The 26,134-nt window shown below is 50.0% G+C and overlaps 3 protein-coding genes across 3 annotated transcripts; 2 read left to right on the forward strand and 1 right to left on the reverse strand.

Annotated features, from left to right (window-relative positions):
- Positions 1–1,702: 1,702 nt before the first annotated feature.
- On the forward strand, positions 1,703–5,349 carry CSUI_005795 (uncharacterized protein). Its single transcript, XM_068065965.1, has one exon. The coding sequence runs from the start codon at positions 2,292–2,294 to the stop codon at positions 4,194–4,196; it is 1,905 nt and encodes a 634-aa protein (XP_067922057.1). The 5' UTR covers positions 1,703–2,291; the 3' UTR covers positions 4,197–5,349.
- A 3,307-nt stretch (positions 5,350–8,656) lies between these two features.
- CSUI_005796 (cation channel family protein) lies at positions 8,657–17,038 on the forward strand (the record flags this gene model as incomplete). The annotated part of the gene is made up of 3 exons (XM_068065966.1): positions 8,657–8,797; positions 8,963–12,221; positions 12,624–17,038. Exons 1-3 carry the CDS (start codon positions 8,666–8,668, stop codon positions 17,036–17,038), a joined length of 7,806 nt encoding a protein of 2,601 aa, XP_067922058.1. The 5' UTR covers positions 8,657–8,665.
- Positions 17,039–17,738: 700 nt separating this feature from the next.
- CSUI_005797 (cleft lip and palate transmembrane protein 1 protein) lies at positions 17,739–25,639 on the reverse strand. Its single transcript, XM_068065967.1, has 6 exons — positions 25,467–25,639; positions 24,264–24,360; positions 23,195–23,279; positions 22,317–22,399; positions 18,367–21,400; positions 17,739–17,803 (listed from the first exon to the last, which is right to left on the reverse strand). The coding sequence occupies exons 1-5, from the start codon at positions 25,488–25,490 to the stop codon at positions 20,910–20,912; spliced, it is 780 nt and encodes a 259-aa protein (XP_067922059.1). The 5' UTR covers positions 25,491–25,639; the 3' UTR covers positions 17,739–17,803; positions 18,367–20,909.
- Between the last annotated feature and the right edge of the window lie 495 nt (positions 25,640–26,134).

Raw genomic sequence — 26,134 nt, forward strand, 5'->3', positions numbered from 1 at the left:
TTCTTGCGGCAGCCTTTACATCCGGAGACCCGGACACGCTCCCGAAGATCGCTGGTTTCCACCAAGGCTTGCACCCCCGTCTCCTATGAGAGCTCCTTAACACCTCCTACGGTTCCAACAGAACCAGTCTCAGCCTACTTGGGGATACTGATTCTCCAGGTCCCTTGAGTGCGGCGTCTCTTTGCACTGTCTCACAGGATCCGCTACCCCGGGTATCAGGTTCCCTCTACACTCTCGACCGCCTGTTTGGCAGGCTCAGCACCTCCCGAGTACCGTTCGTTGCGCTTGCACGTTACGTACGTCCCCAAATTACTGCACAATACGAAGCTCTTGCCCCTACACGTAGTACTCTCGGTTGCCTATCGAGGCGTTCAGTTGCAATTCACTGTCTTACTATCAGTCGGATGAACACTCACTCAGATTTCCGGCATAACAGCTCTGTCCACGTTCAAAGAGGCTCCGGCGGTGGCAGAATCGCCAGGAGAGTAAGGGCTCAGAATGGACACCCTAAATGGTCAGGAAGAAAAGCCTCGAAAATGTGTACACGGCGCTGCAGCTGGGAATGAAGGGCAGCCGATAAGTGAGCAGCGAGTAGGAATGCCGACTGGGTAATTACAATCTGCCATTTTCTTGTCCTATTAGAGCGCTGCTGATGCGTGCTTGCGAGCCTTCGAGAGAGGTGTCTACACATAATGTGGTCACGGCCCAGTCTGCGTGTATTAAACCGGGTTCTCCTTCAAAATTCCAGTGCCTTTGTCTTCTTCCCTTCAACTTACCGTTTCAAGTGAGGCACCGGGCAAGCCCTCCGGTGTAACGGCGGTCCCTGTCATGGCGCGGACACACAATTTTTCTTAGAGAAACAAGACCGTCTTGACAAGTGTAGTGCACACTGGACTGCTTCTACATTCCTGAAGAGAATCGGAGAGCTACACTTCAGGGTACGATAGAGCGGTCCATAGACACCTCCCGCCACAGCGTTCGCGGTCAGAGAAACGAGCATCACAAGAGGACAACCCTATGTCCGCGTTGTTCTTAACTCGATATTCTTGGTGAGGGGGAAGAGAACTCCCACCGTATCGAATCTCCCCTTTTCTCACATTGAGAGCGAACAGTCATGGGGACGCCTGTTCTATACAGTCTAGCACGCTTGAAGGAAAGACACGTTAAAATGTCGACTTCCTTTGTGGCTTACCGTTTGGGTACGGGTTACCGTTCACCGGAGGTCCCTCCATCCTATGACCCACAGAAGACAGAAAAATATCTTCTTTGCTCATTCATAGTTCAATCCTCGATGAGAGGAGCAAGGCGTCCCCAATCATTTACCCCTCCGCGGGGCACCTTCCTGCACGAACCTCGGCACGACAAGGGGACTGCGGTGTGAGTTACCCGCGCACAGAACAATCGAATATGGTTTAGGTTTGGCGCATCTAGATCCTTCTCCTCTAGATGTACGATAGATAAAGTCTACTGACTCACTGACGTAACGTAGAGTGACGCATGTTAGCTAAACGAATGGGGGTACGCAGGAGTAGTGTGTGACAGAGATACAAGGAAACACATCTGGAACAGCCGGAGGGACTGGCATTGCGCCGCCGGAGTGTCCGCAGCTCGGGATACCTGACGGTGGCTTCGCGCTCGACGATCGGGAGGTGCGAGGACTGAGGTGTGTAGTACTAGGCTCTGCAGCCCGCCGATTGTTGATAACGCCTTACTGGATGTGCTTTCTTCAGCTTCACTTCATTAAAGCTCTTTCCACGTTACCCACGTCCTTGAATGCGATAGCAGATGCGCTTTTGTGAGACGTACATCCTTTCTCAGTTTTAACTTTCTAGATCCGAGTTCCTCGAAGAAAAGCATCGATGCGAGCCTCCCAGATTTCGTCCTTTTGTTGATCTCCTTCTTCGGTAGGTCCTTCCATCGGCTAGCTTTATCCCTTTTTTGATCTAGAAGATTTTTTGCCCATCCGGGGCATCTTCTCTCCGCGCCTTCCGACGTCGACCGTCACCAGGCGCTTCCAGATCTTTTTACTTCACTGCGCGTCATCGGAGGTGCACACAGCGGCTTCCTTTGTCTCCTGTTATTTGACCGCAAATCCGTGCGACTCTTCTCAGCCGTCTCTCCGATCTGTCGAAGGAAACGTTTTGGACGGTGGATACCCGTTCACTTTTTTTCCGAGCCGTCTCACGTTCCAACTTCTCAGATCTAGCTAGCGAGTTCTTTTCGTTTCTCGGGGATTCCCCTCGATACTGTCAGCGTTTCGATACGTCCGCGTTGTTCTGGGCTTTGCAAACATGTCCACTCCTGAGGCGTACTCGTCGTCTTTTTTATCTCCTTGTCCAGCTAAATGCCTTCCAGCGAAGGAGAGAGAAGCTCATCATAGGTCGATGTGTAATGGTGAAACCAGTCCTAGGAGTTTCTCGTGTTACACACGTAAGAAAAAAATGTCGCTCTTCTCCAGTCTTTTTTCGGGAAGCTCGCCCGTTTTTTCTTTCTTCTCATCAATCACATCTCCTGAACAGGAGAAGGAGATGATGGAGAAGATTGTAGAGGAAGTCGACGCTAACGGAGTCGTTCATAGCAGCGGTGTTAGGGACGAACACCGAGAGGAGGGTTTGCCTGTCGCACCGGAGAAGAGAAAAGGCTTCTTTGTTTCTTTTCTTGGCTCTCCATCAAGCGGTAAGGAGGATAGTCTTTCTTCTTCATGTGACCGGCGTTCTTGTCCAAGTTTTCTTTTCCCGGCGCGAGAAGCACATCATGATCCGCATACGCTCTCATCTTTTTCTGAACCGTCTGAATTTCCTCGATCGGTTGGTCTTCCTACCTTCCTTATGATGATGCTGAAGATCCGTGGAAGTGAAACGCCTCGTCTCATGGACTATCCTGTCTCGGGCTCCAACACAACAGATGCTGTTGGACCACGTCATAAGCCATCGACTATAGACAAGAGCCCCCCTGTATTGGCATTGTCAGTATACGAGGAAAGGCAAGATAGATCACCTGAAATGGGAGCATGTGACGGACAGACGACGGGGAATGTCGTTCAAGTAGAAAAAAAGGAAGATGAAAGCGATTCTGTCGCGAAGATCACAGGGCCATTGAGAAATGTTGCAGGTGACAGGGGCGGCAGTGCACTGAGGAGAAGAAGAAAGACAAGGATAAGGAATGACTTATCACCATCACTCTCCTCCTTGCACCATGAAGAGAACGGACGGGAGAGAAGTAAGAGACGACGGGAGTCAGCTCAAACAAAAGCAGTCTCATATGGAGAAACAGATACATCACTGGAGATCTCCTCAGATGCGGTTGATCATACATGCCTGTTCCCTAGGAGGCCCAGTGGGTTATGTTGTTCGTCAGTTAAAGAGACAGATGGATACCCAGGTATGAGGCCTGAGGATAGCGAGGAGATCGATGAAGGGAGAAAGAGATATAAGAAGGATTCTACCCTTCTTGCAAAGGACCTTCATATAGCCGGCCATTCAAGGGGGGGTATTCCTGAAGTAACTGGAGATCTTGATGAGGCGGATGGATGCCCTTCATCGGTAACACCATCGCCCCCCCCTTCTCGCTTCCTTTCTTTTTGGTCTTTTTATGCATCCCGTTTCATCCTGTTTCTCAAAAGTCTCTTGCCGGAGATTTTCGTTCATTGGTTACAATCGCTACATGTCGACAGAGAGGTGAAAGGTCATTCATCGTATGCAGCCTTTGAGCAGGGAGGAAGAGGGATAGAGCAGGAGATAGTACAAGAAAAGAAGAAGAGCGTTTTCATTACAGAAGAGGCAGGGCGTTTACTATGGAAGTCTGCATGCAGTTTAGTTCTGAATCCTTTAGTTGCCTTCTACTGTCAGTGTTATATCTTATCAGGATTAGGGACACTCGTTTTTGCAACATCGATATGTCATTGGTGGAAGCCGGAATTAGGTCTTCGGCGGACAATCGATGTTGTTACAGTCTGTATAGTAGCGTCGATTCACTGGATAACGGCGTTGTGCTGCCTAGAATCGTCTTTTCAGCTCCTTTATCTTCTTGTCACAGGGACGGGAACCCTCTGTTATTTCCGAGGATGTGCTTATGCATCGAGAGGCGAGCATATGCTTGGAGCATGGTGTCATGTAGCTCTACATGCCATGGGTACCATAGGCAATACGATTTTATATTTGTATTTTGCTTTCTTTTCTGAGGAAAGAATGTATTAGGAAGAAGGAGAAGAAGAATGAATTGATTGGTCAGCTTTAAGATAAGATCACGTAGTGGTGGTAGTGGGAGTTGGATTCTCTCTCAGTATGTGACTCCTATCGGAACTGAAGAGGGGAGAAGAAAGGCATTCATTATCTCTCCCTGTATCATGTCCATCGCATGCGCTCTGTCGTTTGTTTGAATGGAATAGAATCGGTACGTAAAATGATGTTTTCACTAAAAAGAGCTTGACATGTCGTATGCATACACACTTAATCATTTAGTTCATCCGGATAGTACACAGAAGAGGGAAACAACTTTCGTCAAGGGCATGCTCATGATCAAAACACTCTGCGACTCTCCCCTGGTCTCTCTTCTTCAAGCATCTCCCGAGGGGGAGGAGACGGTGAGAAGAATGAAGAGAACAACATGATGAGGCTAGTTTGTGATTATGAATGATCGAAGGGGACCTCTCCAATCGCCTTCTGTTTCCATGCAGAGAGGCGAAATGATAAAGTCATTGTCTGTCTTGTTTTGAAACGACTTCCTGTTTCTCGTATCTCACCGAGAGGCCATGGTTGATTTGCGGCTTTTTTTTACATTCTCTCTCTTCTCTTGTCTGTAGTAATTAGAGGAGAGGGTGAGACTACTCTTTTTTTTTCTCTGTGAACTGATGCTTATATGAGCGTCTCACGGACTGTGGCGCAAACTGCTGAAGTGAATGCCTGAGTGTGTCTCTGTGTACACTGAACTTTTTGGATGCATGCAACGTGAAAAGCCCTCTGTTTTTTGGAGGTGGATGTGTGATTTTCTTCCATTTCTTCCCTAAGGACCATATGCCTGCCGTTGGGCTTTGAACGGACGTAACGAGGGACCGAGGGAAGGCAGCGAGTTTTCGGCTGTCTGGTAGATTCTCCCATGAGGAAAGACGGTCGTCCGCCGTTCCTGTTAGATACTCCTGAGTGAACATAAGTGGTGTTCATCTCAGTCAGATACGTACTTTCGTAGATGATCGGTACGCAGTCAGTCAGTTCATCGCCTCGTCTTGAGGGTTTTCCTAGAATCTCTGCTCCTTTTCAAACTTCCAAAGATGGTTCGCTTGGTGTGCCTCCGAAAGGAAGGACAGGTAATAAGTAAACAGACGACAGATGCCCTTCCAGATTTCTGATAAACAACACATTGGGTACGGCTATGGTTACAGGACTTCTCTTTTCGAACCCGCCGATGCCAATCAGTTTCACTTTCGCGGCAGAAGCTTCGTGTGACTTCTAATAACTTGTTGTCCGGTCTTGATTTGGAAAAGCTCCGTACCGTTTGTTGTGGGGATTTGAAGTTCGATTTTTCTGAAAAGCCAGGGGTGCAAGAAGAATCGGTGCGAAGACAGACGCTGCACTCGCACGTGGGAAAGGTCACGATTTTATCGCATGATTGTCACTCAGTCAGCCTCAAAGTAAAGGAACAGAAAGGAGCGACCCCGGGCCTATGAGGAGTTTGCAAAGGCACGACTGGCGCATGTATCGTTCTGAGAAACTGGTGCAACCACGATTCGAAGAGAACCCGCGGGAGCAAAAGAGTACGCGATTCTTTTTCAGTTTGCACCAGCGAATCGTCGAGTTGGCGGGGCAAGAAGTCGATACTGTATTGAAGTTCCGCGAGTGGAACGTAAATCGTGCGTGAGGCGGTTCGGAGCAAGAGTTTGCAGCTTCTGTCGAGTCCTGTATGCTGTCCTTCTCGAAGTGCCGCGTAGCTGATAACGAAGTTTGTGTCGCACGGTTCGGGTTTGTGCTGACGACTGGTGCCATTTGTGGGTCTATTTTATCGTTTGCACGGGTGCAGAAGGCGCTATGCCGAGCTTGTTCTCTGTTCGGTACTTCGGAAGTGTATGCGTCTCTTCGTGGTTTCTTTGTATTGCCGGCACACAGTTGCAGTGGGCAGGGAACTCTCCGTGTTCTGTCCTTGAGCTCCGCCAGCCAACTACAGACGTCTTCTGCTCGTAACCCTTACGAACACAAGGGTAGGCGTACCCCCGTCTGCGGACACAGCCACAGTCGGCTCTGCGCTATGGCTAGGTAGGTAGCTGTTTGTCCAGTCCGGGGTCGCGGCAGACATACAGTTTTTTATTGACTGACATGAACGTTTGCCTGTACAGCTCTCATTTACGTGGCACACTGTTTGTTACAGCGAAGTCAATATCTTGTGTGCCCTTGACGGGTACCGGCGAAGTAAGAGGAGGGCGACGCTCGAAATGTACTCTGAGGAAATCAGACTCCACCATTGCCTGCAGTGAACGCGGAACAACCTCACTGTCCGACACTTGGAAGTAGTAACACAAACTGTGGCTGCTTTTCTGCAAGAAGTGCTGGGACAGCCCCTGGAAGGGGGCGCGGCAAGCGCACCCTCCTAGATGGTGAGGCACAGAAAAGACTGTTTGTCCCGGGACGCCTCGTAGCCCAAACACGAGAGAGGCCAAACCTTCTTAGCCTAACCACGCTCCGGTCAGGGCTCATCAGGGCAGAAAGTCATACGCCACTACGGCCTCTCCGGAAGCATCGAGTGGACAAGTAGAGGGCGCCGTAAACAAAGATTACGTCAGTATTGCGGTGCTGGGCAGCCGTTGCGGGTTTGAGCAGTTCAAGCAGGCTTGGCGATTGCACGCCCTAGAACGAATCGCATGGGCTGCTCACAGTGAGATTTCCCGCGAAATAGTGCCCATAGGTCCGGATAACGTACCTCAACGTCGGCTGTCTCAGGAGACAGTGAAGCCGCAGTGAAGTCGTCGTGCAAGCAATGGCCGCCGCCCGTGCTAAAAAAACTGTTCCGAATGTCGCCTTCAGGGAGGCAATGGCCCCGCCGCACTTGCCAAAGAGCTACAGCAACCGCCTCGGTAGTCCCTACTCCTTGGCCGCACCCGCCATTGTCAGGAGATCCTAAGTAAAAGCCGAAATATGCTGGTGGGGAGGCCAAGAATGACTCGCTACGCTTGTCTCGGTTCTCCGTCAATTGTTCTACAGGCCGCAGTGTTTCTGGTATGAAATGAGACTGTCGAGAGGCGCGGCAGGAGACGTCTCTGGGCGGGTGTTTCCGAGCCAGGCACCGTCGCTCTCGCGCTCCAGTCCTAATCTGCGCCCTTCTTGACAACGGTAGAGCCCGACGGCACCACGCACAAAAGAGCTGCAGATGGGGCTTCTGGCTAAAGAAAGAGGCGTGAACTAGGGTCTCGGCGGACGGAGCAACTGCGGATGCCTGTCCGCGCAACTGGATCGCGACCAGATGGCGTAGGTTGCTCGCACTGCGCGGCGAGTGTATCTTACCAAGGGAAGTTGTTTCTCGCTCTGTAAACCGTCTGCCTCTGGTTGCGGTTCTCTGGGAGGACTCATGACGTTTATCTTCGTGGACTGAATGCGATCGGGAGCAAGGCACTGCTGGTGGCTTCGATGGTCGGATTGTCTGATCTGCTGCCATGCTTGCGGGCCTCCGCCCCAGCAGGGAATGTCACTGAAGCGTTTGCAGGAGGACACTGCTGCACCGTGGCTGTTATGCAGTTTCGTGGCTGACGCTGCTAGAGTGCTTTGGCTCCCCGAGTCGTTTTGGAAGCTGGACCTGTTTGCCGGCTATTTGTAAGCCAGGGGCGTACATCATTTCGAGCTAATAACAACAGCAAAACTGCCCACAGCAAACAGACGGCAACGACAGAGGTTCAAGCGGGAAATCTCCAATACTGCCCGGAGACGGGAAATAAGATAAGGAGTGGCGGAGAGAAACTGTGGGGAAGGCGTCGCCCGGAATGCTGTGAGGTTCAGGGGCTGAGTGATAGCCGGCCAGGCAGGCATATGCCCTCACCGATTTCTGTAGTATGCTCTGGGAAGCTCGCGCGTTTTGCGTTTAATGTGGGCCGGATGCATCGTCCACCACACCGACGGAAGCAAATCTAAGAGCTGAGAATTCCCAGCTCATAGCCATACCCCCCTAGTTGCATCCGGAGACTGCGACGACAACGGTGCGAATGCAGCTAGCCTCTTATTGGGCGATGGCGGTGCCCAGGGACACAAAAAAGCAGTATTCGGCGGCAGGTGCCCACAGGCCACATCGTCGGAGTTCGGTTTGAGGTACAGGCTGGTTGAGGTCACCGTGTTCTGGCGAGAGATGTTGTAATTCCGGGAAAGCAAAGACAGCTCAGCGGCATGGAAAAGAGAGAAGATGGAGTGAAGGATCCTGTCTGGATTGTAGGACAAGGAAGTGACACAGAAAGAGGACAGGCGCTATCTTCTAGCAAACCGTCTGGCCACCGAATAAGACTCAAGCCCTACACTGCAGCTGTGGGGCACCGCCAGCGACCGACAGTGACCTTGCTAGTTCAAGAGAATAGAACTATCGAATGATGTCCCAGGTTTGTGCTCCCCTCTCCTGGGGAGCAACCCTTCGCCCCCTGTTAATGACAGACAGCGTGTAGATCCTTTCTTTCTTTCCTTTGTCCTTCCAGATCTCGGCCATGTGTGCGACTACTGGCAGAAACCTGTTCCCGCCGTCACGGACTGCTAAACTGGGAGGGCGTTCATGCGCTCGCCCAGCTCAACTGGTCCACCACCGGAGTTTCCTTCCTGGAACGGCTGTTAGTCGCTTAGTGGGCATTAGTTGACAACTGGAGCAGAGGCTCGGGGGCTGCCGGTCGCTCCCCGTGGCTGATGCGTTATGGGCTGACTGTGGCGTCTTTGGTCTGCACGCGACGTAGATAATGGCTCAACCGGCCCTTTATCTTTCTCCTCGTGTGTTCACTGTGGGGTCATAGACTGTGCCTACCGGAAGAGACCAAGCGAAAATGGCGGCAGCGCCAGAGGTGCCGCCGTCTCATGTCGCCCGGGCCGGGGAGAGCACCCGGCTCCCCCATGAGGAGGAAGGCCGCAGGGTGAGCATCAAGCTCGTGCCTGACGTCGTCGGGCTCATCGACAAGTCATACGAGCAGGAGCAGTCAGGCGGGTGGAGTTCTTGGAGCAGCATCAAGCACAAGGGGAAGGAACTCTGGACGTGCCTAGCTGAAGCCTTTGAAGCCTACACGGATCGAGACTACTCATGGAAATCCTACGGCCTCTTTCCACTGGAGAACAAATTCAGGCAGTGTTGTGTCGTCTTGTCAGAAAGCGACGTCCTCAAGTACTTTCTCATTACATACGTATGTGTCAATGAATTCTTACACCTTCAGACAGAATCGATGGGCTTCCCTCAGGCAGTTGCGGACATTCTTGAGTATCTTCTGATCGCGTTTCTCTTCCTGGAATTTGTCTATGAAAGTGTGGCTCTGGGACTCTGGAGAGGGAGGAAATGTTACTTCCGTCGCTTTCGCTGTTTATTCAACTTCTTCGTCCTGGTGGTGGCGGTCGTCAGCTATCCCATAGAGACAGTGGGCAATTGCCAGCCGCCCACCTTCGCCCCGGCGGTCCCCTGGTACACGTCAGAGGTATCTCTTTTCTTTGCTCTGACGCGCAATCTCCGTGTGCTACGCCTCTTCGCGAACAAGACGTCTCACAGCATCTTCACTATCTTCGTCAAGTGCCTGTCCAACCTCTTGGCTCTGGCAGGACTTGCGGGGATCTTCGTCTTTTTCTTCGTCATTGTTTACTTTCACACCTACAGTTATACACAGTTTAATCTATGTTATTTCCGTCCCCCCGTCTCGACAGTACCTCAGAGCTGGCTGGAGCCGGCAGCTTCGCTGGATCGGAATGCCGTGTGTTACGCTGACAGCGGGTTCTGGGAGTTCGACCGCAGGCAAAGTCACATCTGCGGTCCCCAAGTACCTTGTGATGAGGGCACTGAGTGCCGGAGTCTGTTTGAATTTCCTCACTCTTCTGGTTTGTGCTCGCCGCACGAGCTCCACAAACTCGACGAAGCTGCAGTGGATATTTTGCAGACTACTCCAGTTGGAGACTACGGTACCACAGGCTTTCAAGACATCTTCTCTGCGCTAGTAAGCCTGCTGGAATGCGTCACCCTGGAAGGATGGACAGATGTTATGTACCGGCTGGCGGATGGAGATTACGACTACAGGGGTGTCTTAGTATATATCTTGCACCACGTCGTAGTGGTGCTTGGAAACCTGGTACTCATGAATCTGATCGTCGCCGTTATGTGGGAAAGCACGATACTGGAAACGAGCAAAGCTCGGAGCGTCGAAGCGAAGAAGGAGGACTTGCAGATGTACGAGATTCTTGGCATGGAGTGGATTCGGTTTCTTTTTCGGAAGGTTGCTGAACACGACGTAATCCAGAACGAAGCCAAGACCCTGGAGTACTTGCTCGCGTACAGCAAGAACGCGAAGTCACTAGCGGACGACCACTGCCCCCCTCCTACCAATCCTGATGCGGCTGCCGGCGCAGAGACAGCAGCAGCAACAACAACAACAACAGCACCTCGTGGAAACGGGATCGCCTCGAGGTGGAAGCGGTTCCGAAGGCAAGTGTATCGTGTTGTCGTCCGCAAGTCGTATGTCACCGTTGTATTCCTTGTATCCGCCCTAGACTGTGCGTTAATCGTCCTGAGTGGCGCCAACGGCAGCTTCGACGGCCTCGCTTACTGGAGCTTCATCTGCTTCGTCATATATACCGTTGACGTTGCGCTCCAGCTCGTGGCCATCGGGTGGCGCTCTTTTCTTAGGGACGGCTTCAAGATGTATGACCTGCTTATCGCGCTTATTGGTCTCCTCGAAGTGTCCTTTAGCCTCGGAGCATGCTCCAGCCTCGTGAGCTGCAGTCCAGAGCAAATCGCCGGAGCTAGCGATGCCATCAAGAAAGCTGACTTCATTATTGCTACCTTGCACAGTCTTAGGATTTTCAAGGTGGTCCGGAACTTCATACCGTTTCGACTCTTGCTCGAAGTTATGGCTGTGCTGCTTCAGAAAGTCTTTTTTATGTATTGTCTCTTGCTCTTTTTTGTATACGTCTTCAGTACCTTCGGGTATGTGCTTTTCTTTGATCCCGACTACGAGAGGGAGTGGGTCTCGCACGGTCTGCAGGTCACTAAATATAGCAACTTCACCACAATCTGGCAGACCGTCCTACTTGTGTTCGGATTGATGACGGGGGAAAGCTGGAACGTGGTGATGCGTGAGTTCTACAGTGTCTACAGAGACAAAAGTCACGTGATTCCAGGGTCAACAGTACCCTCTAACGTCGTTTTTTCTTCTGAAAACAGAGCTTACATTATATGTTTCTACCTCTTCGTTTCTGTCGTCGTTCTCTGTTGCTTCTGCTATAACGTTTTCGGCGCAGTTCTCATCGGCCAGTATGTCACAGTCAGGAAAATCGTCTTCAATCAGCATATTTTCAGGTTTCTCAGGCTCTGCCGGGAACTGGGAATTGAGATGCCTACCAGTGCCACAATAGAGACATCCAACCTGCAGCATATGTACTCCCTCGCCGGGCAATCCGCCATCGGCCGAAAGAAAACCCGAAGAGCACTGAGTGAGTTTCTCAGACCCCGCTCCCGGTCCGAGGCACTAGCCACCCCTTCTAGTACTAGCGGCGCAGCGTGGATGATTAAGCGCCTGACACAGTCCGTCACTCGAATTTCATCCGCTCGGAGGCAGTCTCGGGCCGCATCTGCAAGTGGGTCCTCAAGACCTGCAAAGAAGAAAGATAGGCTTCTGCGGGTAAAGGTTCGGCGTGACCTCCAGGACACCCGACCTATGCCCAGCGGGTTTCTGTGGCGAAAGAAAAGAAGACCGAGTGATGCCGTCAATGCAGAGAATAAGAGAGAACCAATTCCAGACTCGACCGGTCTCCTCCAGGACGGGCCGGCAATGCTTCTTACAAGCGGTCTGAGCGACAGCGAACCTGTTGCCCAAACAACGGCCAAGACAGCTTCTCAAAATGCAGCGTGGGCAATTGCCCCCGAGGAGGAGGCTCTGGCATCATCCCAGTTGAGTTTGTTTAAAGGTCCAAGGACTAGCTCAGATATTGCACCCACAGGTACGGCAAGGCTCCATCATCTCGGGATGCATCGGCGAAACACATATTTCGAGATCCAATCTAAAATCGCATCATCGGCAAGCGGTGCTTCGCCCTAGTACCTCGTCGTAGTAACTGAAAGAGAGTTGCGAGTCCACGAGGCATAGTTGTGGAAATGGTGAACGGCATTCTGCGGCGTTCTCCCCGGGAAACTGTCGAGCTCGGCCTTTTGGTACACACGGTGAAGCTTTATATGCGACGGAGTGTCGAGTCCCGCAGGATGACTAGAGCCGTTCACACAGATAGTGGACTGCTCCATCGTAGAGTGCCACCGTGGCTGTTCCTTTGTGTCCCCGTGCACTAGACCCACAATACTGTTTTGCCCGTTCCCGCCCGGCCTACGGGACATTGATGACACGACCGTCGATTCCGGAGCCGCAAAGGCAAACTCCTGGCTTGCAATTCTTCAAGGCATCTTTCCCCATGTTAATGATATGCTGTTTGTAGGCGTTACAGTGACTACCTTTGCAGTCGCCGCGGAAGAGGAGGAGTTGTCGTTACCCGGGTCCCTCTGCTACCGTTGCTCGGTTGGGATTATCTACTGCTGTGATGCCTTGCTGCAAGCGTTGATGTACCCCTTTCAGCTGTTGAGTAGAAAAATCGTATCGGTGGACACAGAGCGTCCCGACGCGATCATCGACTTCATTGCTTTGATACTGGACGAGGAGTTTAGGGGAGGAACCGGCACCGTGAACAGAACAAGCCCCCAAGCTGATCACTCAGCTCCACGCCGACAGAGTGTTCACAGACAAAATCTCGGACAGAATACCTCAGTCACCGGGGTGGAGGAAGCACCTAGCTTGTCTGTTTTCCGTAGGGGGCCTGTAGGTGCTTTTCTTCAATGGCTGGTTACTCGGCCCGCGTACGAGTGGACTATTGCCGCTTTGGATGTCATCTCTATTCTGTCTCTCGTTGTTGAGTGTGAAATGACGGAGGTGAAAGGCGCCGAAGGAGTGTTTGCTGTATTTGAATGGGTCTACGCATTTATGTTCCTCGTGGAGGCGCTTCTCAAACTGTTAGCCCACGGGTGCCATCAGGGAGAGTGCCTTGCTCTGAGGACAAAAGCCACGCGAGTCAGCTTCGTTATCTCAATTACATCATGCATCTTTCTTCTTCTTAACCAAGCAATATTCGATGGAGGGACGATCTTCGAAGACTACGGAGAGGCTCGAAGGACGCCCCTCTTTCGTCTTGTGAAGGTCTTCCGCTCACTCCGATGCATTCATCTATTCTCTCTTGTTGAACTGAAGGGCGTAAGGATCGTAGCCCGTTCCCTGGTCGCGTGTATGCGCAGCCTAGCTATCCTTTGTGTGTTTTTAACTGTTGTGTTCGTGATGGTCGCCAGCATCATGTCTCAAGTGATGCGCCATGGCTATGTACCTCCTGAGGATCCTGAAGAGATCGTGTACACATTCTACAACTTCACTGATGCTTGGCTCGGGACATTCGTTCTTGCCACGGCTGAGGGATGGCCGCTTGTTCTCGCCAAGCTCTTAGATCAAAATCCAAGCCATGGAAAACCAATCCTGTTTCTTGTCTTTCTATTCATCTCTGCAGTTTCTATATTCTGCATCAAAATGTGCATTGGGATCATTGTCGATGCTTCACGCAGAGCAAAGACGCGGCTGGAGCTCGAGGGGAGCTTGCTAAGCCCGACGGTGCACAAGTGGATTGAGATTCAGGAGCTCCTTTTTAATGCCCCTTTGCAGCATGGAGACACGTTACCAGACTTCAGCAACGCCGACGGGAAGACTGTGGCATATATAAGGAAAAAAGTGGCAACCGTTGTTACTCACCGGTGGTTTCACCTCGCAGTTGGCATTCATACCTGCGTTTGCTGTATACTGCTGTTCTTTTACGGTCCATGGGTGGACCTATGGGGAGAAAGAATGGATCCGCGTGGGCGTCGGCAACTTCATTTCGCGATTGTCGGCCTCTCATTTCTCTTCTTCGTGGAAGTGGGTATGAAAATTGTTGCCCGCGGTCGTCTGTTCTTTCGAGATAAGCTTGACGTGGTAGATGTGGTCCTATGCTGTGTTGTATTCAGTATGTTGATTGCCGACACCGTTCTCGGCGTACGTCTAGACACTCCTCGAGAGCCTCTTACCTTCTGGCCGCTGAGTTTCCGGTTATTCAGAATTGCCCGGATCCTGTATCGACAGGTGGCTTTTTTCCAGACACTGTTTACGACCGTGTCCCGACTGGCCAAATCATTTGCGAATGTGTTGGCTCTTGTTGGGCTGACACTATTCTTTTTCGGAATTTGGGGGGTTGTTTTGTTCAATGACGCTCCCCTTGAGAAGTATTTCAACCGACATGCGAACTTCAAGCACCTAAGTCGTGCCATTATGGCTTTGGTTGGAAGCTGTACGGGCGAAGACTGGCATATGATTTTGGAGCAGCTAAGGAGACACTACATAGCACACGATCAACCGCTCATGAAAGGACTCGTCGTCATTTTCTTCCTGTCATTCATTATCCTCGTCTTCTTCATTCTCATGGATCTTTTTACGACTACTGTCCTCGAGGAGTACATGGACACAGTAAAGAATGAGAACCTATGGAAGATTTCTCGTCAACACCGTGTACTGCTTGACCGGTGGAACCCGAAGAACGAGCCCAGCCTGAACTTCAAAACGCTGGATGAAATGATTGGAATTCTCATCACTATTGAACAGCCTATCGGGCTGAAGCATAAATTTTTCCCAGACGAGAAAAAAAGTGTAATTTTAGGGTACCTCGCCAAGTACGGCCTGCCCCTCTACAACGACGGCCGGGTTCACATCCGAGAGGTTGCATTGAACTGCGTGAAACGAGCGTGCGAATTCCACGCTATGAGCCACGGGGACATGGACATGAAGGACGGACAAGTAGAGCTTAATCCGCGTGTAATAAGCGGCTGGATGGGCAAATTCCCAGAGGTCAACAACGCTAGCATGCCATACGACCTTTACCACCACTTGGCTGCAAATGTCATACAGCAGTGGTTCCGGAAACGGCACATAATGATCAACACGAACATTGCAAACCCCAGATGGTGTGCCGCCCGCGTTGTGTCTTTCCTAGTCGAAGCCAGACACCTACGAACCAGGCGCCAAAGTGGCCGTCTTGGCCAGCGAGACAGTCAGATAGATCCGAGGTACCTGAGTGGAGGCACACGGCGACGAAGTAACAGGCGGAGGTCCCGGGAGAACTCCTCATGCAGTACGGACTGTGGATCCGTCACCTCTGCATCATCAGGAACTCCTTATGAAAGTAACGGAACCTCAAATTCCAGGCAAACAACACCACGGTCGGTTCCAAGGTGGAGCTTGTCAGAGGCCGGTTCACATCACGAGGGCTCCCGAGCACCATTTGACGTCGACCTCACTCCTTGTGTTCTTTTCGAGCCCTGCTTACTCGTTGCGACAGATACCACAAGCCTGGGAGGTAGAAGAGCATCTAAAGCTACTTCTGAGCCAACTGATTACGGCAATCAATGTGACAGTTCGGAAAGGAGACCAAGTCTATTGAAACGTAATCTCGTTTCAACGGCGGTGCAACCAAGGGACTCCGAGAAGCAACTACAAAACAAACCCGAACCTTCCGAGATCACCGGATTGAACCTTACTACCTCAGGCGGAGTCACAGGCGGCAGTCTGCAGCATTTCAATTCCGATAATGTTTCTCGTCCACGCAGGTCACAACTCGGAATGGGAGAATACCTGCTGCTGTCTGAGAATAGACCAGATCGGGGACCTACGGCAACAGGTGATAGAAGTATGGTCTCAGTCAGCACAGAAAACACAGCCGGGGTCACGCAGGAAGAGCACGGAAGGGGTTTCTGCTTACCCTGTGCGATTCCAGAAGGAGGTGATGGAAGCCAGGAGGACGTCGGCGGCGGGCGACCTTCTTTTCCCAGTGCGATTACAGAAGAAACAGACGAGGACCGCTGCGGTGACGAAAGTCTTTGCTTACCGGGCATGATTCCCGGGGAACCGGACGGAGGCCGCGTCGATGACGTGAATGGAAGCAGTTGCTCGCCCAGCCCGATTCTGGAACCTGACTGGGGCCGGGATGGCGAGGAGGGTGCAAACCCTCGCGTCCCGGTCACGGTTCCCGAGGAACCTAACGGTGGCCATGTGCTCGAGGAGGATGGCTCTCTTCGCTTGTCCAGCTCGGCTCCCGTGCAGGCTGACCGAGCCCTTGAGGGCGAGAAGGGTGCCAGCGAGTACAGTCCCTTCGTCGCTCTCGAGGAAACTGACCGAGACTGCGATGGGGAGAAGGGTACAGGCGATTGCGCTCCCATCGTGGTATCCAGGGAACGTGACCGAGCCCATGAAGGCGAGGAGGGTGCAGCTCAGCCCGCTCCCGTAGTCGTCTCGGAGGATCCTGACCGAGCCAACGAACGCGAGGAGGATGCAGTTCAGCCCGCTCCTGCCGTCGTCGCGGGGGATCCTGACCGAGCCACCGAACGCGAGGAGGGTGCAGCTCAGCCCGCTCCTGGCGTCGTCGCGGGGGATCCTGACCGAGCCAACGAACGCGAGGAGGATGCAGTTCAGCCCGCTCCCGTAGTGGTCTCGGAGGTTCCTGACCGAGCCCGCGAAGGCGAGGAGGGTGGAGCTCAGTCCGCTCCCGTCGTCGTCTCGGGGGATTTTGAGCGGGCCCAAGAAGGCGAGGAAGATGGCTCTCTTCCCTTACACAGCTCGGCTCCTCAAGAAGCAGGGAGAGGGAGCGAGGACGACAAGGCTGGCGGTGTTTTCTTACCCACCGCAGTTCCCGGGGAATCTGATGAGAAGCACGACGATGAGGGGGATGAAGGTTTTCATCTTCCCAACACCGTTCCCGGGGATCCTGGTATTGGGAGCGAAGACCAAGAGTGACGAACTCAAGAAATCACTGAATCTCTGACTCTTTAAGAGGCACAGGCGTGCGTCCCAAATGTAGTAGTGAAGAAACCCTTTCTGTAAGGAACTTGACTGTACACAGAGGAGGCTCGTCCACTGGGCAATACCACCATGTTTGGAACATCTCTCTGTGCTTGCTTTCCCGCTAGTAATCCTTCTCCGTGTTCCGCGGTTTGCCTGGTGCACGAGGGATGGATCGGTTTTCTTCGCGAATCTCAGGTGTCCACACAGCGCGGTCGGGATTCTGAAGAGTTGTGATTGCCGGCACTTGTCAAATCTACCGCCTTTCTGTGCCACTGAAGTTTGAAGCAATTTGGACCTTGTAGCTTGCCTCTACCCAGGAAACAACGTTACCACGTCCGAGCATCAAGCCAGCCCTACAGCAGGAATAAGGCTGTAGCACCTTCGGCACCTGTTAGACCACTGTCTGCTAGATTTGACAAGCTTGACCGCCTATACTTTGGGCCCCGTTTCATCAGCAGTTCAGCGTCGATTTCACACCCCCCCTATTTCTTTGTCTTCTTGGAAGTTTCCATTTCTCTTTTCGAGCCAAGGCTTTTCGTCACGTTTCTTCTTTGCCGGTTCGATGGAATACCCTCCTGATCGTTTCCCTCAAATTCGGCTACCGGTTGTGTAGTCCGGAGGAGGGAAAGAGGCCAGTTCCGCTACCAAGAGGTACCCATGTGCCAACAGTCGTACCGGTGCCGCGTCCACCGGCTTTTGACTCCCATAGGCACTAACCTGGCGAGCACAGATCCGCCACCCAGATGAAACTCGACTGTACTGACTGACTGCCGACGACAGAGAGCTACAGAAGACAGCACGGAACAACAGCACGAAGCACCGAGAAGAACCACGTAAAGACTGCTCTCCGCCACCTGGTTATATTCGTGCCCTGATTCACTAGAACATCCACTAGTCTTGAGAGTCTACGCGTGACTATTTCTCTTCTGAACAGCGGTGCGCAATCAGCAGTCCAACTGGCCAACTGCCAGACCCCGCCACGAAGTTCAACTAGCACACGGAAAGCATAGATATCGAATGTCGGTAGGCGTAGTCGTACTGTAAGCCGTCTTTTCACGGCTGTACGGTGTCCGTTTCCGACGACTATTCCTAACAACTTGGAGAAGCTCTCTTGAGTTCAACCGAGAGGAAACAACCCGCACGGGTCACTTTTGCACGGCACCGAGTACCGCCTGCTGGCCCGATCAAGTAAAGTCGGACACCCTCGCTTTCCAAAAGAACTGCCGTCCTAAAAGAGCACGAGACCTGCTTCATGAAATTGACGACATTATCTGCCCTACCGCCTGAGTTAGCGCTTCTTCAACTTTCCTCCTCTGCGGTTCTCTCTACACTTGTTTTACTGGCCGGACTACTCATTACGCCCGAGCGACCGTTTGCCTGGCAAGAACGGGGGCGAGACAGAATCGGATCTGAGGGTCCGCATACAATTCCTCTTGCACTCAACAGGGAAAACTTTGAATAATCTGGCCAGGACTGAGTGAAACGCGCGCCCCGTGGCAGCTCAAAATAGCTTTTTATGCTGTCATATCGGAAGACTTTCATCCTCGAGCAAGGCTTCGCCTATGGCCTCCCATTTGCGTGACCCCCATCCGACCAATAGTCGATTCTTTCGCTTTCCTAGACGCAGATGTATCGGCTAGCGATCGACTTCGGGTCGTTACTGGTGGTGACACTGGACGTCCACGAGCGCAAGTCCTATGAAGGAGTCTCTTCCAGCAGTACTGTTTCTTCAGCCTCGTTCGGTTGAAGCACACAATCTAATCGGTCTTCTCGACTTGACTTCTGGAGCCGTATCAGGACAGTACATCAAATTATCCTTCCCCGGAATTCTCGTCGCTCATTGTCGACGGGACAGGACAGCTAAGAGAAGAAACGAAAAAAGAGAAGTGTGTCATTGGAATAGTAAAAAGGAGTTGGATTGGTTTCCTTGAAGGAAGCTGCTTGAAGCAGCTGCTTGAGACTGCGACGCGTCATCTTTTTTACTTCAGGTAGCTCACACAGATTTCCGAAGACATAATTCCTTCCTTTTCTCCCTGAGTGCCTTCGCTCACGAGCAATAGACAGACTGAAGAGAATGACAGGATTCTAGACTTCTCTTACCTAGGATCTACAAAAATACTACGGAGAAAGAAAAACGGATCTCCGCAGCAGCACTGACAGAAAAAACTCCTCTAATTCCCTCTCATCCCTCATTCAGGTGACGGAATACTCGAGAATTCGTTATACTGACACCAACAACACCGAAGTAGCCTTCCTTATAGGGTAGAGCGCGGGACGTAAGAAACTTCACCCACCTGATGCTAGCTGTTCTTTTCCTTCTCTAGAAAAAAAGCGAATCTATCCCTCCAACCATACGACCTCCTCGTAGAGACATCATCCAAGCGATCTTCTTTCTCGGTTACACTTCGCCTTTCTCGCTCTCTCTCTCCCTCTCCCGGATAGATGTCGAGTTCACTCATCGATTAGGAAGCTAAGAAATGCAAAAGGAAGTAATTGTCAAGCTCGTGGCTACTTTGCTTTTCGCAGACAGGCAGGCCCTCCATATCAGTTGACTGGATACGACAGAAGTTTCTCACCTAACCTGCCGTTTCATCTACACAACGGCTAGATCGTCGCAGGGTACATCTTGCCGGCTTCCCTTCCCCGCCCTGAAAACCGGTCCCGTTAGGATGGTGATAGATAAGCTCTCCAGTTGGTTGAAGTGTAGCAAAGTAAAGATATGCAGAAGTACGGATACCAAATACCTCCTATGATTACGCAAACGAAGGCTAGATTTGTCTCTCTCTACAAACTTCAGGAAATTCGAAACTTCATACTTCAAGCGTCAGTTTACATACATCACGTAAAAGCAGTGACTTCCAAAGGTCTCGTCCATTCGCCGTTATTCTCGTCTCTAAGTGCATTCCCATCGCCATAAAGACAACTCGGCTTTTTCTCTCTTCTGTGTCCGTTTCTCTTTCCGTCTTTCTCTTCTCCATCTGTCTAGAAAAAGGAATGAACTTCTCTTCTTTCACCCCTCCTTCCCAGATTCCTGTTTTTCATTCTGTAGATACACCCCAATGGAGATGATAACAAGCGGCCGCATCGCACCAAACTTTTTATTCTCATCACATATATATTTGTATTATAAGTCTTCCAAGATACAGTGGATTTATCTATCACATGATATTCACGGTCCTGCTCGTCCTTATAGTGAAAGTATCGACAAAAGAAGACGACTTCCTCGCACCATCTGTTGCAGCCATCCATCCTCACGAAAGTGTAACTGGTACGATCACATTACAAATGCTAAACTGCTGCTCTTCTTTCTTCTTTCATATTAAGAAGAATGAAGAAAGGAAGACAAGTCTATACATATAAGAGACAGAACGAATGAAGCAAACATACTTAAAATGTCAATAGAGGCCTGTTCCCCTCCCTCCTCTAACTGTTAGCACATGAGACGGTATCTCCTTGACACCTACTGCATCGCCATCCATCTTCTCCCTCTTTCTTAGAGACGAAGACTCATTTCTCCTACATCGTTCTTCTTCACTTTCTTTCTCCTTCTGTATGATCGCTCTCTCGACAATGTACACACCACTCCTGTACGTTATGAAAGGAAGATGTCTCCCTATCCTTCGGAAGGATGCATCCCGGGATTCTGTCTAAAAAAAAGAAGAAACAGACTCTCTAGATCCCTCGTCAACGATCACTCCGTCTCTTCTCATCTATCACCCGCTTTCATCCTGACAATCCTTTCTCTCCCCTCCATCACGTTCTTCCTCTGCCCTATCGAAAATCTCTTTTTGTCTTCCTTTTCTTTCTGAAGATATCCTTCTCTTCAGTCTTCTACTTGGCTTTTGGATGCGACCTTTCTTCGGCGGGTTGTAGCATTCTCATCGCTTCCCGCTAAGTGGGTCTCTTCCCCGCCTTCGTCTCTATGTGAAGACGACGGTGCATGACAGACCTCTGAAGGTTCCTTAACTGAAACACCATCTCTCTCCGTCTCTTCTTGTGTTGTCTTCTTTTTCTTTTCTTCGTTTTCTTCCATGCCTTGCGTATGACTTGAAGAGATAGAAGAACTGCTGTCTTTCTTCTTAGCGTCATGCTCCTTTGATACCTCGCTGTCACCTCCTTGCTGTCTCTCTCTTCTAGAGAGCTCCTGCTGCTGTTGTGTAGCTCGATGATCTCCTTCTATAGCCTGAGGAGATGTAGCAGATCTTGTGCTTCCCGTCGCTGTCGGTACGATCGAAGGTGGGAGGTTTCCGGGGGTTCTGGTCTTATCGACTTTGTATATCCATCTTTGATAGAGATAGCATACAAAGATGATATCTGAGAAATGAAGGCGACCATGAGAGAAAGAGAAAGAAAACGACAGAAAGATCACCTATTGAAAGGAGAAACACTGAGCATCCTAAAGATGACAAGAAAGAAGTTCGACGCCAATGAATGACGTTAAGATATATACATGTTTCTCTCGGACAAACTAGCATCATAAGAGGTAGTCTTCTCCCTTTCCTTTCTCAATCCCTCCTAGGAACAAACTGTACATCTACATCTACACATACAGACATCCTAGACCCCCCTCGTATGCGGGTTAGTAGGTTCATCTGCCCCCACTTACACCTACCATATGTATGAATATGTATGGACATGTGCATGTATATCTGTATGCATGCCTGCCTGCGTGTGCGCGCCCTCACTAAGGGACGTTATTCGATACTACGGTTGTATGGAGTACTTTCAGCTATCATCGGTGACCGAGATGGTAGATTCACTAGTGACACGTGGAAAGGACCAGGTACACGAAACTAGGAGAGCATACATGCATTCACGTATTTTGAGAGATAGTCCGCCGAAGAGAGAGAGAAAGACAGAGGTATGGAGTAATAAGTAGCAGTAGTATTGGTGTTTTACCTTCACGGAACTATCTCTACGCGAGTTATCTCATTTTCCAGTCAACATAGATAGACATGCACACCTACGCTACTACTCCTTCCCCTCTCCGCGCCCTTACCCCCTGCCTCGCTCATCCAAATCGGTTGACACACAAACAGACGAAGAAATGAAATACATCCAAACAAAGCTGTCGCTCGTTGGCGTCTCGATCTATCTCTAAACTAAGTGATCTGCTGTGTCTCCTCATCTCCCGCTGCAGGCTCTTGTTCTCCCAACCTTCTTCTCCTCCTCTGCGGGTGTAGCTAGCTACGTCACAATAGAGAGGGATTGCGTCGACCATTCTACTCACCGTCTCGGAAACAGGAGAGGCGGTGCATCCATGGCATATCAATGAGGAAAGACGCCACGTCATCTACGAATGTATTTAAGGATCTTGAAAAGACACACAAGCAACAAAGAAAGAAATCGAAAGACTTTGAGAGGAGAAAAGGAAGAAAGAAGAGTCCCTTTCTCTTCTCGAAAGAAATCGAGTACCCCTAGAACGACTTCGGAGACACAAGTATATAGATGGGACGTCGTGGCATGAAAATTGAAGAGATAGGTCTATGCGACTCTATATCTTTCAGTGCTTGTCTCTCTCTCTCTTCCACGTATCTCTTCATGGAAAAGCTTTCTTCATATACATCACTACTTTTCTTGAATAATCTCCTGCTTCTGGCATTCCTGCATCTCTTTCTTTCTTTCTAGTGGACCTGTCAGAATGATTGCCGTTCAACCCGGAGAGATGCCCCAGTTGTCCTGCGACCTCCTGGACTTGATGATGTGAGATGAAAGTATAGAATACATGTATACGACGCCTAGGACTCTTCTTCTGTGTCGACTATTTGTAGCCTACATCCTTCTGAGTTATAAGTGACTAGCTATGGAGCTGACTCTTGGGTCTCTGCTGCTACTGCTGCATGCCGGCTGTCTGTCTCTCTGTCTTTCCGTGAATACAAATAGAATCCAGATATGATGAGAGACGTCGATGGACTCGCGGGTAAATCTCTCTTGGTACCTGCACACCCATACAAGCAATCTAACGTCTGAAGGTACAAAGATCCTCTACGATTTGCAAGAAGAACAACTGCATCCCTCGTAGCTCTCTCTCTCTCTCACTTTGCTCTTCTTCCTACCGCCCCCTCCCCCCCCACCTTTCTCCTGTCCTCTGCTTGTACATCTTCTTACCTGTACACGAGAGCTCTCCAAGGGAGATGATCGACAGATTTCAGCTTGTAGTTGATATAGAGCTGAGGTGTCATTGTGATGAACCCTGAAGAGAAAGAAGAACAAGAAAGAGTCGATTCTCTCAAGAATCAAGAGAAGGAGCCGGCGGTGTCTCCCTGCTTGTCGTTACACAGTTTGAGAAGGGAGATAGAAAGGGGGAATGGAAAATTCTATTATCTATCGGAAGCGCCGCTGCAGAGGAAGCCTCTTTCCTGGAATCATTCACCGGGCAACCTACAGGCGATAAGGTTAACTCAGTTTCTTGAGCAGAGAATGAGAGAGAACAAGAGAAAGTAGATGAACCATTTGTCTGTCTACAGGCCGACTCCTGTGTAGGGAGACAGGATTAATGCTTATATTGAACTTCCTTTCTCGTTAGATAAGAGCTGTAGAGAAAAAACACAGACAGCTAGATGACACCTGGAGTATATACATATATATTCTTACATATGTGTATGTGCATGGACAACATCTAGACGTACAAAACATACACATCAATCACCCCCTGAGGAATCCCTAGTTGAGAACATCTTAAGGTACCACTCCCCGACAAGTCTTTCTCCCTTCCTTGAGTGTAAGTACAGCTACATGACGAGTCGATCTCCCTCTCCGATCCGTAAAGATTCTTATTTCCTTCCTTTCTTTCTTTCTTTCTCTCTACATCTTCCAGCGCTTGAAAGAACTTCCCTCGTGCACTTTCTCTTAATCACCTTGCACCTCGACAGAAGAAACACAGTCCTATCATAGGCAGAGACATGAAAATTCTATCCGCACCTTACACTCTCATCTACCGATGCAATGGAGAAAGGCGCTCGTCATATACCTGTCTATGACGACACAGGTAAAGATATGTATAAACACATGTACTGAACAAGTGTATCTACAGCATGATACACTCTTTGTATACGGGACCATATCTATCGATCTATCTATATACATATATGTATGATGTCTCTTTACAGTGTGTGTGAACATCATCCTGGAGAGAGAAGATGGATCAAGATCATTCTCTCTCTCTCCTCGTTCTTACCGAAGGTATAGACTGATCCAGCAAGGACAGAGATGATGTAAGAAAACCAGGATTTATACTTATTATGAATCAAGGCATAGACAGCATAGCCTAGGACCTAGAACAACCAACATAGCAGGCAAGTGCATGCAGAGAGAAGAATGAGAAAGAAAGAAAGAAAGAGAGGGGATGGAAGATGTCCTGGAAGGAAAAGAAAAGAAGAAAAAAGGACCGAAGAAACAGAGAAAAACGACTGACACACTCCGGGAGGAAAAACAGAAGGACTTTCTATAGAGAACATCCTAACCTCTAGAGCTTTCAAGCTGACCCGACCTACCCTGTACACACTCAACTACGCGGCAAAAGTACATCAGAACACATGCATGTACACACCCTATCTATCTATCTATGTATCTCTCCATATCTGTACATATATATATATATATACATGTGAAGGAATCTATAGATATCCATGCCTGTCTTATTCGGCGGTAGAGAAAGAGAAGTGCATCTGTTTAGATCCCTTCTCAGTTAATACAGGCATTGCGCCACCTTAGCTGGACAAACCTTCTTTCAGCAGTAAAGATAAATATGAGTAGATAGACATATAGATTCAATATAGCTTAAAGATATATAGATCTACGGGATCTAAGATAGAGCCGCAGCATCAGCGTCATTTCAGCATGCTACAACGCAAATCATCTCTTATGCGCGTGTATGTCTATCTATGTATATGGTGGACCCTAGATTTTCTTATCACATATGCGTGCATTCACGAGCTGCACCAATCGAGCTGCATCGAGAAGTAGAAGAAAAAGATCGAAACAATATTATGTATAACTCAACGTCATCTTCTCGCCTTATAGACGGGTTCATGACTAGCTAATCGGCCCGTGTCTATCCAGGTGACTATACGCCCGTCCATATCGCTCTATGTCTTTCTTTCTCTCCCATAGACATCCTGAACCCTAGACCCTTCCGTCTCTTCTTATCTCTCTTGTTCAGTGGATATCTCTTTGCCCATGCCTTGCAGAGAGAAGAAGAGAAGAAGATAGCCTTCTTCTAGCAGGTTAGTAGAGCTCTCTCAGAGAGACGAAGTGGAGAAGATCATCATCTTCTGTTAGAGATCTCTCTTCTGTCTTTCTCGAGGTGAGAGGGAAGAAGCGAAAGAGGAGATTTTTCTTTTCTTCTGTCAGAATAGTAGAAAACTGCTGTCTTGCTTACACAGGGAGCAAGGATGATAGACATCCATTTGATAGCGACTGAGTCGAATTCTTGTGTATGGGATTCTGTGTAACTTTTCTTGAATTCCACTTGGATGTATGGAAAGGTAGAGGGCGCTCCTGCAGGGGGTAGGCGGAACCTCACGGCCTTTGTCACTTTCCATGCAGATAAGACTGAGAATGACAAGCATCAGACACATCCATCACATCACATAGGCCTATACAGGTATCTATCCATACAGAGAGATGTATGTCGAGGGTGTAGACGTGCACGAGTGATGCCTGACTATGGTCCTCCGCATAGGCGCGTATATATGTGTGTATCGGCATGATACATGTATTCCTGTGTAGAAATATAGGTGCGCTCATGTAAAGACCGCGGACAGGCGTGATTCGCACTACGTATATAAACGGAGAGGTACGCACGTCGATACATGCAGATGTCTACACATATGGACATTGACGTTGTGTTTAATCCCTGCTGATTGAAGGTATCACCCCGAGTCAACGGCGCGGAAAGAAGATAAACTCATTGAAAACAGACGACCCAAGTGGGGAAACAAGAAAGAAGAAAGAAAGAAAGAGTGAGGAAGCAAGCAAGAAAGAAAACCAAGTATGTGACTGGAAGTCGAAGTGAAGAGAAAGAAAAGGACGTTCACAGTACAAAGA

The sequence above is a fragment of the Cystoisospora suis genome, assembly GCF_002600585.1.
Source record: "Cystoisospora suis strain Wien I chromosome Unknown contig_2811, whole genome shotgun sequence".
NCBI classification, from domain to species: Eukaryota; Apicomplexa; class Conoidasida; order Eucoccidiorida; family Sarcocystidae; genus Cystoisospora; species Cystoisospora suis.